The 2,514-nt window shown below is 46.7% G+C and overlaps 1 protein-coding gene across 1 annotated transcript; it reads left to right on the top strand.

The window, feature by feature from the left end:
• Positions 1-1,201: 1,201 nt before the first annotated feature.
• On the top strand, positions 1,202-2,158 carry LOC126553757 (uncharacterized). Its single transcript, XM_050208876.1, has one exon. The coding sequence runs from the start codon at positions 1,202-1,204 to the stop codon at positions 2,156-2,158; it is 957 nt and encodes a 318-aa protein (XP_050064833.1).
• Positions 2,159-2,514: the final 356 nt, after the last annotated feature.

Genomic DNA, 2,514 nt, shown 5'->3' with positions numbered 1-2,514 from the left:
GAAATCGGATACTTAGTATTTAACGTCAGAGCTACTAATTTTGTTCCATAATTTCGCAATAAATGGTTGCGACATTCTATTTTTATGACAGGTAGTGTTTGAGCCTGAGCCAGTTCTCGCTCCTGTGACGACAACTGTCTTGTCACCTCGCCCGCTCCCGACGCCGAGGTGCGCTTGCGTGAGCTTTTGGCGACCGGCGTCGCTGACCACCGGTTGTCCGCGCCCCGTCCGTCGCTGTCTTCTACCAGCGGTCGGACCGTTCGTCCTGTACCGGCTCATGCCCATTTTTTTGTGAACCCGTTTTTTTTGTGCTCGTGTACGCCGAACGAGTGTGTCAGTGACCTCGTGGTCGTTCACTTTTTATATATATATACCGTGAAGTGTAGTAACATTTCGGAAGTCCCAAGATAGTTGGGGCTTGACGTGTTAGCTACACTTCGGTGTTATTCCGGGGACTTAAAGTTTCGTCGATTCAGACATCAAGAGCTGTCGCCTTACCAGCCCGGACTCATCCAGCAGGTCGGTTATCGTGTTATAATTATACTCTTATTATTATATATATTATATTATTGTTGTATACGCTAGACGCTCGGCATAGCCGATTATTTTATAGTAATTTATATTTATATTTGTCGCGTTATATCGTTTGTTATTATATTTCATTTGTCATAATTATTACTGTAATATATTGGCTATTTTCCCTTTCCCATCACCCCGCGAGTCGTTGCCGCCAACCGCAGTATTCGTAGGAGCGGCATCGGCGCAAACATTTTTGGTACGCCAACTAATTAACTCGGCTAAAAATATTGCCCAGCGGTTAATCCCGACAGGTGCCGACGCCGTCGATTTGTCATATCTTCGAGATGGGACGTCTAACGTTCAAAAGCCGCGCGAGGACCCGGTCAAGTCACTCTCCCGCTTACCTGATATACCTCTACCCACGTTCGAAGGTGATTACCGATCGTGGCCCAATTTTCGCGACAGATTTCTCGCTCTTGTCGATAAGAGACACAATTCATCGAACATTGATAAAATGTACTATTTAATAGGTTGTTTAAAGGGTGCCGCAGCCGACGCTGTCCGAGGCATACCGGTGTCGGCGGACAATTACGAGTTAGTAATGAATACGTTGTCCGACAAGTTTAACTGACCGCGTTTGGTCGCAACGTCACTCGTCGACAAGTTACTTCAATCGTCGGCCATGACACAAGAGTCGCTTAATGACTTGAACACATTCGTAGGAACGTTCAGTGAATCCCTCTCATTATTAGACGCGCTAAAAATACCAGACACTGGGTCTTTTATTTTATTTTCTATAGCTTTTCGATGTCTACCTGTTTCTACCCGCAAATTATTTGAGGCGAATAGTTCAACCGATTACCCGTCGATAGGACAATTATTAGACTTTCTCCGGTCCCGAGTGGCCATTCTCGAAGTCGTGGGCGAATCTCACAAGAGTAGTCATAATAATGCGTCGTTCAAGTCGACAGGTCAGTTCCGAACGGGGGGAGAGTACACAGGAAAGCCTCGGTTGACGTCTTTAGTCACATCCCGATCAAATAGTACGTGTCCATGCTGTGCGGGTTCGCACGCACTAACATCGTGTTCGCGGTTCAAAAATTGGGGTCCCGACGAGCGCTCTCGATGGACGCTCGAGAAGAAATTATGCTTTAATTGCTTTAGTGACGAACATTGGGCTCCCGAGTGTAATGTTAAATCGAGTTGTCAGAACTGCACACGTAAACACCATTCGCTCCTTCATCATACGTCGTCCAGTAGAGATCGCGATGTTCGAAACGAGTCGCCGGCCGCCGAAGCGTCGTTATGTGCGTCCGTGCCGCGTCCCCTGCCACATAAGGCGTCGTCTATAATTTTAGGTACCGCGCTGGTGCATATGCGCGATCGTTCCGGGTCGTGGCAAACAATGCGCGCATTGATAGATTGCGCGTCGCAGATAAGCGCCGTTACAATTGCGTGTGCCGATCGGTTAGGCCTTAAGCGTTCCCGTTGGACAGCCCCGATAACCGGTCTATCTGGGGTTCCCGTAGTAAATGTCCAAGGTCGCGTTGAGTGTAACGTACAGCCGCGGTTTGCGTCCGAACCTGTGCTCTCTATAAATGCGTGGGTTTTGCCCGCCATAACGAGTGACTTACCCTGAACAACGTTGCACTCGGGTATTAAAGATAAGTACTCTAATCTCGCGCTCGCCGATCCGTCATTCGATAACACTTCACCTGTTGATGTATTATTAGGCGGCGATGTATACGCGTCAATTATGGACGGTCGGAAAATTTCGGTGGACACCGATTTACCTACAGCGTTTAGTTCGATCTTTGGTTGGATCTTAATTGGTCCAGTGTCCGACCTAGAGGCTCACCCGTACACTGAAAAAAAAAACCCTGGTAACATTGACAATATCGTCTTATTAAACTTGAACAATGCTTACATTTGTCATATAGACAATAATTTGTTATAATGACAATAAGTTTGTTGAATTTATAATTATTTAACCAA

The sequence above is a fragment of the Aphis gossypii genome, unplaced genomic scaffold, assembly GCF_020184175.1.
Source record: "Aphis gossypii isolate Hap1 unplaced genomic scaffold, ASM2018417v2 Contig00322, whole genome shotgun sequence".
In the NCBI taxonomy this organism is placed as follows: Eukaryota; Metazoa; Arthropoda; class Insecta; order Hemiptera; family Aphididae; genus Aphis; species Aphis gossypii.
This window is presented reverse-complemented; position numbering and strand designations above follow the sequence as displayed.